Consider the following 11,832-nt stretch of genomic DNA (forward strand, 5'->3'; position numbering starts at 1 on the left):
TTTTTTTTTTTTTTTTTTTTTTAGACAGAGTCTCGCTCTGTTGCCCAGGCTGGAGTGCAGTGGCCGGATCTCAGCTCACTGCAAGCTCCGCCTCCCAGGTTTATGCCATTCTCCTGCCTCAGCCTCTGGAGTAGCTGGGACTACAGGCGCCCGCCACCATGCCCGGCTAGTTTTTTGTATTTTTTTAGTAGACATGGGGTGTCACCACGTTGGCCAGGCTGGTCTTGAACCCCTGACCTCAAGCGATCTGCCTGCCTTGGCCTCCCAAGGTGCTGGGATTACAGGGGTGAGCCATCACGCCCGGCTATCCCCCTTTAAACACCTGGCCTCTTCTTTCCTGTAGTTGCGTTCCACTTCAGAATTTAAAAGATGATATGAAGGCTCTTTCATGAATAATGACTTTTGTATCATGTTTTACAGTTTTTTAAATGCATTCTTACTAGCAGTTTAATACATGAGGATTCCTAGCAGCTCACATACAGCCTTCGGTAATAATGTTTTTCTGTAAATTTCTGTTTGGGAAAAGTTAGTAAAGAAACAAACTTACGACCCAACAAACTAAAAGCTTCCCCTCCAGTGGCCACCACACAGCCTCCTTCCCTGTTTGGAAAAACTCCTTAGAAGAATGAGCTCTCTTCACTGTCTCCAATTTTTCTCCTCCCGCTCTTTCTTGAATCTGCTCCAACCAGCTCTTTGACCCTGACTCTATTAAAACTACTTTTATCAAGGATACAATGTTGCTAAATCCAATAGTCAGTCCTCTTCAATTGTCCCATTTGCAGCACTGGACTCAGTAAACCACTTTCTCCTTCTGGAATGTTCTTCTCTCAGCTACCGGGACACCACTCTCACCTGCTTCTCTCCATGCTGGTTGCTCTTTCTCAGTCGATTTTGCTGTTTCTTCCTCATTTGCCAGATCTCCAAATTTTGGAATGTTCCCGGGGTTATGTCCTTGGACAAGACTCTTCTGAGTGTCTATTCCCAGGTGATCTCATCTGGTCTCAGGGCATTCAACATGCACCAAGAAGCCAGTGACTCCCAGGCTCTCTCTCTAGCTGGGGGTTCTCCCCTGGACTCCAGACTGGCACACCCAGCTCATTCCCCATGTCTCCTCCTAGATCCCTTACGGGCACCTGGAATTTAGCATGTCCCAAACCCTCTAACCCTAGCTAACCCTCACCTGCTTCATTCATCATCTTCCATAGTTAATGGGGAAGTTAGTCTTGCTCCGTGTGCAAAATACATGCAGAATTATGAGCTGGGCATGGTGGCTCACACCTGTAATCCCAACACTTTGGGAGGCTAAGGTGGGTGGACTGCCTGAGGTCAGGAGTTAGAGACCAGCCTGGCCAACACAGTGAAACCCTGTCTCTACTAAAAATACAAAAAATTAGCTGGGTGTGGTGGTGGGTGCCTGTAATCCCAGCTACTAGGGAGGCTGAGGCAGGAGAATTGCTTGAACCTGGGAGGTGGAGGTTGCAGTGAGCTGACATCGTGCCATTGCAGTCCAGCTGGGCAACAAGGGTGAAACTCCGTCTCAAAAACAAACAAACAAACAAGCAAAAAAAACTCCAAAATATACGCAGAATTTGATGGCTTCTCAGTACTCATTACCCCTCTACTATCAAGGTCCAAGCCACCACCATCTGTTGCTTGGATTATACTAGTAGCTTTTTTTTTCTTGATTTAATTTAAAGGCTAATTTTCTTTATGAAGAAGATGTCTATTAACTATCGTTTTTCCTCTTACAGAGTAGTCAATATCCTAAAAAGCACCAGTCTCTTATTTTAGGAATCATAATCTAAAACATAGAGTTGCTTATGGGGTGAACACAAATGAGACATGATTGAAACAGGAGATTTAATAACACTTCACATAGTCCTTAGGCCACATAAACTTATTTTGCCCCCATTTTTGCTCCTTTTCCTAGAGTACTGATTATAATCCATGTTGATACTAAAAGAAACATGATAATAATCATATAATTTGTTACTGCCTATTAAGTGACTGCCACCCTGATTGTGTCTTAACTGGTCTCCTAACTCCCATCTTTGCCCCTATGGTCTATTTTTAACAGCCCCGCCAGGATGCCCTGTTAAGCCTTGGATTCCAGGGGCTTCCATCACACTCAGAAGACCCAGACCCACAAACTCCTACCAAGTCCAGCCACATTTACCTTCTGACCTCACCTCCTCCTCACCTCCTGCTTGTTCACTCCAGTTCAGCTACCTCTCCCTGCTGCTGCTGAAACACACCGGGCCCACTCCAGCCTCAGAACCTTTGAACTTCCTGTGCCCTCTGCCTGAAATGCATCTACCCTGATTATCTCTCAGGTTGGTCTTACTTGCAAGGGTTTTATACTTGGCAAAGGGCTCTACAGACATAAGCTGTGCTACACCAGTGAGAGCAATTTGTCCATTTCCACTTATTCCAGCATTCGGAGGGATAGGGACAACAAAAATTGAAGATCCACGTCTGTCTGATACCAGATTACCCTAAGGTTACTGACAGGTCCTTCGCAGAAATTATGAGAGGACGGAACCTGCCAGAAGAGCCACTTCCTTACTGTGTGTGACGGCTAGACAGGCAGCGACAGATGCTTTTCACAGGTGGCTCAGCTAAACCCTCCTTTTCAAAGAAATCTCTCCAGGGCTCACTGAAATTTGGCTGTACTCTGCATCTCCCTCCCACACCCTCTCTCCTGTGTGTTCCTTTATGTTGTACATGTGGCTTATTCTTTGTTTTTTTGAGACGGAGTCTTGCTCTGTTGCCGGGGCTGTGAACGCAATGGTGCAATCTCGGCTCACTGCAACCTCTGCCTCCCAGGTTCCAGCGATTACCTTGCCTCAGACTCTGGAGTAGCTGGGATTACAGGTGCTTGTCACCACACCCGGCTAATGTTGTATTTTTAGTACAGATTGGGTGTCACCATATTGGCCAGGCTGGTCTCAAACTCCTGACCTTAGGTGATCTGCCCACCTCAGCCTCCCAAAGTGCTGGGATTATAGGCGTGAGCCACCACGCCCAGCCGTGGCTTATTCTTTTAAAGAAGACTGTGCTGCAGGTTTAGATCAATATAGTGAATGAACTATAATGACTTCTTCCCTAAGGTCAGACCACACAGAAGCCTGACCTTTCAGCTTTAATTGTTCAACTGCAAATTTCCTTTCAAAAGAGACAGTCAAGTGCCTTGACTACCCACTCAGAACTGTTTTGATCCTAACAGGAGAAGCCACTTACCTTCTTAACAATCCCCTCTGACTGTTCTTCAATGACGAGTGATAAATCAAACTGTGATTCTTCCTCAACAATAGATGGAAATTTCACGATCACATTAATGTGGTTGGTAAAACCAACAATCTCAAACTCTGGCGGTTCAAAAGACACTGTGCAGAAAACAAAAACAGACAGGAATACGTGACTGAGACATGTGGCCCACAAAGTCTAAAGTGGTTCTTCTCTGGCCCTGTATAGAAAATCTGCCAAGACCTGATTTACATCATAATTTTTCATTGCTAATGCTATTCCACTGAGCGACTGTATCATGATTTAACTGATTCACTGTTTTGAACATTTAAATTGTCTCTGATTTTTATTAAAGACTTAATGTATTATGGGATATTCTTGGAACTAAATTTTTACATTTGTCCTTCATAATTTCTTTCTTTCTCTTTCTTTCTCTCTCTCTTTTTCTCTATCTTTCTTTTTTAATGTAGAGATAGGGTTTCGCCATGTTGCTCGGGCTGGTCTTGAACTCCTGAGCTCAAGTGATCCACTGGTCTTGGCCTCCTAAAGTGCTGGGATTACAGGTGTGAGCCACTGTGCCCGGCCTTAATAGTTTCTTTGGGACAAATTACTAAAGAATTCTGGATTACAGTAAGCACATGTTAAGGTTTTTAATATATGCTGTCAGTTACTTCGGATGGACCATGCCAGAGCACACTCTTTGTATTCCCTCTAAGCCTGGATATTTATGTATTTTTCATATTTATCATTTGAGTCATGAAACATATCTCACTGTTACTTTAATATGCATTCTTTAACAACCCAAATACCATGAATTTTCAATTCTGATTTTCTTTGTTTTCTGTGTGTACGCACAGATGTCTGTTTATACGCATACATCAACATGCACACAAATCTAGCAAACGTCGTATCTGAATTGTCTGCCACAGTGGCAACAAAGCAGTAGTCATCCTTACTACTTTGCTAAGCATGTATGAGCACGTGCACACCCGCATGGCCTACAACAGGAAGATGAGACCAAATGGCTCTCTTGGAAACTTGTTGTACAGTGGGAAACGGAAAAAGTAACAGCGCTGGAGCTGTTCACACCGTGCCTTAGGGAGCCGACTGAGGCACAGGGAAGAAAGAAGGGGTAGACCTGTTCTTGGGTTCTAGTCTTCTCCTCTGAGCTTTGGGTCCTAGGTGCACGCACACTGGGGTGTCCACACACAAAAGAACTATTGGGTTATAACGTGGGGGTGGAGTTGCTGTATCAAGAAAACACTGGGGTCAGGTGTGGTGGCTCATGCTTGTAATCTCAGCACCCTGGGAGGCTGAGGCAGGTGGATCACTTGAGGTCAGGAGTTCAAGACCAGCCTGGCCAACATGGTGAAACATTTGTACTAAAAGTACAAAAAATTAGCCAGGCATGATGGTGTGTGCTTGTAATCCCAGCTACTCTGGAGGCTGAGGTGGGAGAATCGCTTGAACCCGGAAGGTGGAGGTTGCAGTGAGCTGAGATTGCACCACTGCACTCTAGCCTAGGTGACAGAGTGAGACTCCATGTCAAAAAAAGAAAAAAAGAAAGACAGAAGGAGAGAAAGAGAGAGAGAAGGGAGGGGAGGGGAGGGGAGGGGAGGGGAGGGAAGGAGGAAAGAAAGAAAATACTGGGCCAAAGAGATGGGAGAGCTAGATCCAGCCCACCTGAACCTGGCTCCACACTTCCTGTCAGGCTATGAAACCGAAAAACAGCAGCTCCTACTGCTTTATACAGGCACTGGGCGAATCTGCAAAGTACAAGTTATCACTCCACTTTTCAGATTAGAAAAACCAAGGCTCAGAGAAGCAAAGCAGTCCACAGTTAACAGAGCTAGGAAGTGGCAGGGCCAAGAGGTGAGCCTAGCCCCAGGTCTAAAACACCTTTGCAGACCTCCTATTTCACGGAATAGCAAATAATAATGATCTTGATGATGGGGACGAAGTGGAGAAACAGAGATAAACTCACTGTCTATGTCCAGCCAGAAATTGTGTGAGCAACTGAACAAGGTTGTGTTCCCGCTGAATCCGTTTAGGACGGTGACATAGGCCTCGTGTGTGCTTCTCCACTCATCTGTGAGGTCACAAAATGATCTTGTGGTATTTGCACAGTTCTTAACCATCTTCAAATCTTCTGGTTTACTTTGGAAAGAAAAAAATGGAAAAAGGAAAGTGTGAGCATCGACGTAATGAGAGTCTATTTTCGGGTGCCTGACTTCATTGTTTCCTTTAGGGCTCTGCTCAAATATAATTGTACTAAGTGATCTTCCCCAACCATCTTATTGAAAATGGAACATCTTATACCCTCCCCACCCCTGCACTTTCAATCCCTCTCTCTCTTCTTGATCGTAGCATTTACCCATACCTGTCACACTATACCTTTGTTTACTCATGTCTCCATTTACATAATGTCTGCTCCAGGAGGGCAAGGACTTTGGTTCACAGTTGGACCCCCTGGCAGGTAGTAGGTGCTCAGTAAAATTTGCTGGATGAGTAAATGAATGAATGAAACTTGGGCCCTCATGGTGGAGGCCTCAGATCTTCCTCCCTCTATGGACAATCATGAATGCCTTCCCTGCATTCCCTCTCTGGCTAAGACTAGATGATCCAGTCCTAAGTCAGACCTGGGCTATTTCAGGGACAGTGCGGACATCTCATCTACCAAGCTTCAGTTAGTTGGATGATACAGGTGACCACTCAATGCAGAGAAAAGCTTTTAAGACTTTAGCAGGCACCAAAGAGAAACTCACAAGAGGTCTTCCACTGGCTCAGTCAGTAAGCAGGAGCAGCAGCAGCTCTAGGCCAAATAAATAACCAACAAAAGGACACTCCAAGGGGCTGCTGGATCAAAGCAATGACTTCCAAGATTGGTAGGTGTGGGAAGAAGAAAGACAAACAGGACTCCATCCATTATGTCATGAATCCTTGCAGCAACCTCTCAGCAGAGGCACTCGCTTAGGGGCTGAGCTCTGTGCCAAGGGTCAAGCTGGTTAGTGACCAAACCAGACTCTGCACCAAGGCCTGTCCCAGACTAGGCCAGGCAGCTTTCTGGTGTCCCACCAGAGTCAAGAAAAGTGAACATAAACCATCAATATGGTCAACAGACCTTTATATTCCTGTCCTCAGATAACAGAACTTTTAAACATTCACACTGACTGAATTACAGAAATCATTGCCTAACCCATACACAAGAATTATTTTGTATGTGAGGTTCTGAGCTGTAGAAATTGGCTTTGATGACACATACAAGCTTTGTCAAAATAAATGTGGATTATTAAAGTATTCAATTTAATTAAAAATGGATGTGTGATGGTGTTTTGTTTTTGGCCTTTTAAGGCTCTGAATAAGAAATGCAGAGAGAGGGAGAGGTAGACAGGAAAGGGGAGAGGGAGAGGCAGAGAGAGAGAAAAGATCATCTCTTCTTCCACTCCCCATATAACAGAACAATAATATGTTTACCAAGAGAATATGAAATATCAAACCAACCTCATGATTGTATACAGCAACGTATAGTGAGTTGCCACAATGGAGTGGTTTTTTAATTCCCATGATAAGATGGACCGGAAATTTCGCAATGATATCTTAAAAGTGCAAGATTCACTTGTGTAATCTAAAGAGAAGAAGGAAAAAAAGGCATTGAAATTTGGAACCCACAGTTGTATTCTGGCCACTGTTCAGTCATTTCTTGGGATCTAGAACCCACACCTCTGGCAGATAACACCTCCAGAGAGCCCTGGGTCTTGAAAACAGGAAGTCTACAGGACATGGGAAATGAACTAAGAAGTTAATTAACGAACAACATACTGTCAGGGCAGGCAAGTGTAGGAAACAGGAACTGTGCACTGTGTAAGCAGAATCTGGACAGAAGGGCTTCTCCAATGTCCTTGGACTGTCCCTTCATGGTTCACTGGACCAAAATAACCCAGGCCATCCCAGCCCATGTGGTGCACTTCCTTTCATTCTCCCCTACCCATTCTCCTTCCCCAAGCTGTTCTCTCAACTCAGCTCCCAGATCCTCCATGAAGTCCTCCTTAAGTAGCTCAGCCCACTGCAAATTTTCATTCCTCTGGATTCCCCAGCATACTCATTCCCTGGATCACAGAGAGCAGGGGAGTATAACATGAGCCCAGACTGGCCCTTTGTAAGCATTTAAGCCCCGTAACAATGCTGAAGTAGGCACTAAGAAGAGACTCATTTTACAGACTGTGAAACTGAGTTGAATTATACAATGTCACGCAGGTGGGAAGTGGCAGTGATAAATAAAACATTAAAGCCACACTTGCCAAATTCTGCCTTATATGGTTAAATTGTTAAAGATCATCTAAGTTTCCTGTGGTTAGGACCCAGGCCTTTGCTTCTCGATTGCCAACTCTTCAACCCCAACCAACGCTTAGCACAAGTTTGGACACACATTTAATGCTTAATGAAGTTTTGTGGACAGAATTATATATGTAGCAAGAAGTTTAGTTAAAAAAAAATTATCGTCCTTTGTCTGGAACCATCAGGGTGGAAGAACGTAAATTAAAGAGCAAATATTTCTGGGTCATCTTTTGTTTGGCACAGTCTGTGTCTCCTCGTTCTTCTATTAGTGAGATTATTAAGAGTTTGCATATTCTTTAAAGAAGTTTAAAAATGATCTCTAGTGTTCATTTCTTAGACTAGTTTTGTATCTCTCAAAAAACCAGAGTTAGCTCATTTTAGCTCCTTTTGCAGAGAAAGAATCCCAATAAAATTGGCAACAGATGTACAATCAGAAATCGAATATCCCACACTTTATACCTCTGAAAGGCCGCCCCAACACTTTCACTCTTATATAAAATTTAGTGAAGCCAAAAAACATCTCTTACCAGGCAAATCATGTGAAATACCAAACACGAGGCTGATACACACTAGAAGGAAGAAAACACATTAGAGAGGCAACAGTTTTATCTGGGCTCAACTTGCAATGATTACTCTAAGTCTGGAATTCTTTAACACACATTTATTGGTATCAGATTGAGACTTTTCTTGTGCTAAAAAAATGCCCACATAGATGGTTTTTATTCTACATTGGTGCCAGCAGCACATGGTGCAAGAACTGTGATCTGAGCTAAAGTAAGATCCATTTGGGAGCTGACACTAACAACAGTATGTACGGTCCCTGTCCTGCCCTGCTTTTTCCACTTAAAAATATATTTGGGGCCAGGTGCCGTGGCTCATGTCTGTAATCCCAGCACTTTGGGAGGCCAAGGTGGGTGGATCACACAAGGTCAGGATTCGAGACCAGCCTGGCCAACACGGCAAAATCCTGTCTCTACTAAAAATACAAAAAATTAGCTGGGTGTGGGGGTGCACACCTGTAGTCCCAACTACTTGTGAGGCTAAGGCAGGAGAATTGCTTGAACCCAGGAGGTGGAGGCTGCAGTGAGCTGACATCGCTCACTGCATTCCAGCCTGGGTGACAGAGAGAGACCCTGTAAAAAAGGCTGGATGCAGTGGCTCACGCCTGTAACCCCAGCATTTTGTGAGGCCAAGGCGGGTGGATCACTTGGGGTCAGGAGTTTGAGACCAGCATGGCCAACATGGTGAAACCTTGTCTCTACTAAAAATACAAAAATTAGCCAGGCATGGTGGTGGGTACCTGTAATCCCAGCTACTTGGTAGGCTGAGGCAGGAGAATCGCTTGAACCCAGGAGGTGGAGGCTGCAGTGAGCTGAGATCACACCCTGTACTCCTGTCTGGGCAACGGAGTGAAACTATGTCTCAAAACACACACAAACACACACACACAAGAACTTTTTTTTTTTTTTTTTTTTTGAGACAGAGTCTCGCTCTGTCGTCCAAGCTGGAGTGCAGTGGCGCCATCTCGGCTCACCACGTTAGCCAGGATGGTCTCAATCTCCTGACCTCGTGATCCACCCGCCTCGGCCTCCCAAAGTGTAGGGATTACAGGTGTGAGCCACCGCACCCAGCCACACACAAGATCTTTAACACCAAAATAATTTCCTTGTTTTTGTTTAAGTACTTGGGCTGCCTGAGGGAGTGTCCTCAGAAGCAATTGTTCATCCAAGAAACATTCTCAGAATATGAATAAGCATGCTACTAATTAATCAACTTTAGAGGTAAAAGACATTTATCAAAGATTGGGGAGGAAGAAACGGTGTTAGGAGAAATTACTCTTCAAATTATAGGCGAGGATAGTCCCAATTATTATTGCCTTCAGTCACGCATTTGTTTTCTGAAAATTAACAACAGGACAGGAAATTACATTGAATCTAAACCATTAAATCTAAAGCAGATAAATCCTATCTGCTTTCCACTTAACTCCTGATGCTAGGCAGGCTGGAACTGGGTCCTTCAGTCAGGGAAATGAGTTTGCTACTTCCTGCCAGGGCTGTCAATGAGGATGACATCACAGCTTGCTTCTATAAGAGCTAAGATAAAAGCAGCACTCACCCATGAGAAACAAATTAAGTGGTCTGACGATGAAGGCATTCTGGCTCAAAAGCATCTTTGCTATTTTTAGAGTCTTCTCTTGACTTTTACATCTGAAATCAACATTAGGTGATCAAAATTCTGAAGTGTCTAATTAAATTGCAGATATAAAAATGGGAGCAAAAACAAGACAATGAGACACCTGTAAGGAATAGTAAAATTCCTAGCTCCAGGAACTGGATCATTTACCCCATTTATTCAAGTGAGCCTGGTCTCAACTTTTGGGCCCAATCCCCCACCTAGTCAGGGAGGAATTTTAAATTTAAGTTTTGAACAGGCAACAGTCATTGGGTTCAACAATTTTAAGCATACAAAAAAAAAAAAAAATAGTGAAAAGTCTTATTCCCTTTAGAAAACTACTTTTTTTCTTTTGTGAATCCTTCAGAGTGTCTTCACACATAAGCAAAAACAAATACGTATTTCTAATTTCCCCATCTTTTAGACAAGAGATAGCATGTATAGTCCCTGTTCCACCCTGCTTTTTTCACTTAAAAATATATTTGGAAGATCTTTCTATCCTTGTTTTTTTAAATAGCTGGATAGAGTTCTACTCTATAGACACACCATTATTTATATAATTAGTACCCCTACTATAGACATTTGAATTATTTCCAGTCTCTTCTGCAAGGAAATCTCTTTCACTTTGTACATGTGCCAGTTTAAGTGTGGAAAAATTTCCAGAAGTAGAACTGCTAGACAAATGACGTATCAGTTAGGGTTCTGGCAGGCAACAGCTCATTCAAATTAGGATAGACACTTGAAAAAAATAAATTTAAGGGGTACAAGTGCAGTTTTGTTAGATATATTGCATAGCGGTGAAATCTGGGCTTTCAGTGTACCCATCACCTGAATAGTATACATTATACCCATTAAGTAATTTCTCATTCCTTAACTCCCCACACCCAATCCACCCTTCTCAGTCAGTAATGACTATTATTCCACATTATATGTCAATGTGTGCACATTATTTATTAATAGCTCCCACTTATAAGAACAGGTGGTATTGACTCTTTCTGAGCTGTTTCTCTTAAGATAATGGCCTTCAGTTCCATCTATGTTGCTACAAAAAACATAAATTTCATTCTTTTTTATGGCTGAATATACTGTGTGTATATATATATGTAACTTTTTTTTCTTTTTTTTTTGAGACAGGGTCTTGCTCTGTTGTCTAGCCTGGAGTGCAGTGGTGCAATCATGGCTCAATGTAGCCTCAACCTCCCAGGCTCAAGCAATCCTCCCACCTGTCCCCCTAAGTAGCTGGGACTACAGGCATGTGTCACCACACACCGGCTAATTAAAAAAAAATTTTTTTTTAGAGACAGGATCTCACTATATTGCCCAGGCTGATCTCAAACTCCTGGATTCTTGCCTTGGCCTCCCAAAGTGCTGGGATTACAGATGTAAGCACCACACCTAGCCACATTTTCTTTATCCAATCATTTGTTGATGAACACTTAGGTTGATTCCGTATCTTTGCAACTGTGAACAGTGCTATGTTCTGAGAAATTCATTGTTAGGCTATTTCATTGTGTGAATATCATAGAGCTTACTTAGACAAACCTAGATAGTGTAGCCAACTACACATCTAGGTTATATGGTATAGCCTATTGTTCCTAGGCTATAAATCTGTGCAGCATGGTACTGTGCTGAATACTGCAGGCAGTTGCAACACAGTGGCATTTGTGTATCTGAACATATTTAGACACAGAAAAGGTACAGTAGAAATATGGTATAATCTTATGAGGCCACTGTCATATAAAGAGTCCATCTTTGCCCAAGACATCATTAGGGGGTGCAGGACTGTATTTACAAATGTGTGAGCAGGCTGTAGGCAAACCAGAAGGGAGAGTATAGAACCTGTAGCTCACAACATTGAGGCCTGTGACCACTCTGGGGCCCAGAAGGCAGAGTACAGAACCTGTAGTTCACAATATTAAGGGCAGTAGCTCACAACATTGAGGGCTGTGCCCACTCTGGACCTGCAGAAGGGAGAGTCGAGAACATGTAGCTCACAACATTGAGGGCTATGACCACTCTGGGCCTGCAGAAAGGAGAGTACAGAACCTGTAGCTCACAACATTGAGGACTGTGACCACT

The 11,832-nt window shown here is 43.4% G+C and overlaps 1 protein-coding gene across 3 annotated transcripts in view; it reads right to left on the minus strand.

The window, feature by feature from the left end:
* IFNAR2 (interferon alpha and beta receptor subunit 2) overlaps positions 1 to 11,832 on the minus strand; it is a 35,611-nt gene that overhangs the window by 14,025 nt on the left and 9,754 nt on the right. For all 3 annotated transcript variants that reach the window (XM_026456039.2, XM_023190615.2, XM_023190623.3), the window contains exons 2-6: positions 9,697 to 9,788; positions 8,109 to 8,150; positions 6,748 to 6,871; positions 5,231 to 5,403; positions 3,241 to 3,386 (exon numbers count right to left, since the gene is read on the minus strand). In XM_026456039.2, the coding sequence (XP_026311824.1) occupies positions 3,241 to 3,386; positions 5,231 to 5,403; positions 6,748 to 6,871; positions 8,109 to 8,150; positions 9,697 to 9,751 (540 nt within the window). In that variant the 5' untranslated portion in view covers positions 9,752 to 9,788. The remainder of the gene's footprint in view (positions 1 to 3,240; positions 3,387 to 5,230; positions 5,404 to 6,747; positions 6,872 to 8,108; positions 8,151 to 9,696; positions 9,789 to 11,832) is intronic.

This window comes from Piliocolobus tephrosceles, chromosome 19, assembly GCF_002776525.5.
Source record: "Piliocolobus tephrosceles isolate RC106 chromosome 19, ASM277652v3, whole genome shotgun sequence".
In the NCBI taxonomy this organism is placed as follows: Eukaryota; Metazoa; Chordata; class Mammalia; order Primates; family Cercopithecidae; genus Piliocolobus; species Piliocolobus tephrosceles.